Raw genomic sequence first — 2,137 nt, 5'->3', positions numbered from 1 at the left:
AAAAATTGTCTTGATAGCTGAGTGTTTGATATTTAAACCAGAAGTAGAGTTCACAGAAGTTTTAAATGGATGGGAAGTAAACTGGGAGACATCTGGGAGCATTTATAACAATAATGGTTACACAATTAATAGGGTGTGGAAAGTGCACTAATGGCCTTCAATTGTATCAATGTCTTTAGTTCCAGATTCTGGGGTGGAAGTTCATTGAAACATAAAAATAAATAAATTAATAGAGATAGACATCTCACTGATTAAAATCGTAGGATTATCATGAATTTACAACTCTGATTCCATCAGAATTATGAATGAAAATATGGATAGTTTAAATTTGAGCTTTTTAAAATTATGGAATATAAAACTGACTCACCTCACTCTTTTGGGTTTCTTTTGTGATTACCCTCAGAGCAATATAATTTTTAATCAGTTGTACAAATATAATTATTCTTTTCTATTCTCATCACTGCTCTTTTCACTGTTAACTATAAAATGAGGCAATGTAAGTCAAATAAGCAGGATTGAATTTCCAAGGCATCAGGTCTAGGTGCAATACAGGCACATAAAGTGTGCAATCTGTATAGGATGTGGCTGAGAATGCTGTATATCCAAGAGATATATTGAGAGTATTTAGAAACATAGGCCAGGTCTAATGTGGAACTAGAATTAAAGATATGGGTTAATCAAGAATAAATAGGCAAAAAGAATGATCATATAGACATACTGACCAGTGAATCAAAAGTTTGGTGAATACTCTATTATTTTTTTTTCAGATATTTGAAATAAGGGTTCCACAATCATCTGTATTGGGATCTGGTGCCCTCTTGAGGAAGATACTTGGTCAGTCATCCTCATCAACTTAGATCATGAAACCCAACATGGACAGGGTCTTCAGAGCCACTATATATGGGCTGCTCATGCATGTTTCAGCATTGCCAGGGCAAAAGTTTAATTTTTGATTTTCATGTTCTAAAGGTGAATACAATTTCTACGTATGACTTCATTAAGGATTGTCCTTCATTTCCAAGTTGGACTTGGACTTCTGGCCAATATATTTCTCCTTGTTTTCTATACTTTCATAATCCTATGTCACAGACCTAAGTCCACGGACATGATCTTCTGTCAATTGGCCTTCATCCACATAGTGCTGGTCCTCACTGGAGGTGATATTTGGCTTTGGGACATACTTGGATCACTAAACATTGAGAATGACTTCAAATGTAAGACAACTTTTTACATAAGCAGGGTGATGAGATGCCTCTCCATCTGCATCACCTGCTTCCTGAGTGTGTTCCAGGCTGTCACTATCAGTCCCAGAACCTCTTTGTTGGCAAAATTTAAATATAAAATTGAAAAGTACAAGATTTCTGCTTTCTTACTTATTTGGTCTTTCAACTTGTCATTCAGTAGTCACCGAATAATCTATGCCGGTGCTTTTACCAATGTGAGTGAGACCAATCAGATGAAGGTCACTAAATTCTGCTCACTCTTCTCCATGAACTACATCATTAGGGCACTGATTTTAACAGTGACAACCTCCAGAGATATATTTCTTGTAGGAGTCATGCTGACCACAAATGCATACATGGTGATCATCTTGTTCAGACATCAGAGGCAACACAAGCATCTTCACAGCCTCAACCACCTGAGAGATTCACCTGAGAAAAGGGCCACCAAGACCATCTTGCTGCTGGTGGTTTTCTTTGTGATCACGTACTGGGTGGATTTCATCATTTCATCCACTGCAGTCCTGTTACAAATGTACGACCCAGTCACTCCATGTGTTCAGAAGTTTGTGATGAATGTATATCCCACAATTACTCCTTTGATACAACTCAGTTCTGATAACAGAATAATCAATATGCTGAAAGACATGCAGTCTGTGTGCCACCATATTATTAAAAAGAGATAATTTTTAATAAAGAATTTATTTATTCTTATTTATTTATTTGTTTATAAAAATTTCCACTTCCTCCCCTCCTCTCCATACCCTCTCATTCCCCCCACTCTCTCTCCTCCCCCCAACTCCTTCTCCTCTTTCCTCTCCAGTCCTAAGAGCAGTCAGGGTTTCATGCTGTGTGGGAAGTTCAAGTTTCTCCCCTCTCCCTCCAGGTCTGGGAAGGTGAGCATCCAAACAGACTGG

General features: G+C 37.7%; 1 protein-coding gene across 1 annotated transcript; it reads left to right on the top strand.

The window, feature by feature from the left end:
• Positions 1-988: 988 nt before the first annotated feature.
• LOC125397617 (vomeronasal type-1 receptor 90-like) lies at positions 989-1,906 on the top strand. The gene has a single exon (XM_048430064.3). It carries the CDS (start codon positions 989-991, stop codon positions 1,904-1,906), a length of 918 nt encoding a protein of 305 aa, XP_048286021.3.
• Positions 1,907-2,137: the final 231 nt, after the last annotated feature.

Source organism: Myodes glareolus, chromosome 6 (assembly GCF_982192425.1).
Source record: "Myodes glareolus chromosome 6, mMyoGla1.1, whole genome shotgun sequence".
Classification (NCBI taxonomy): domain Eukaryota; kingdom Metazoa; phylum Chordata; class Mammalia; order Rodentia; family Cricetidae; genus Myodes; species Myodes glareolus.
This window is presented reverse-complemented; position numbering and strand designations above follow the sequence as displayed.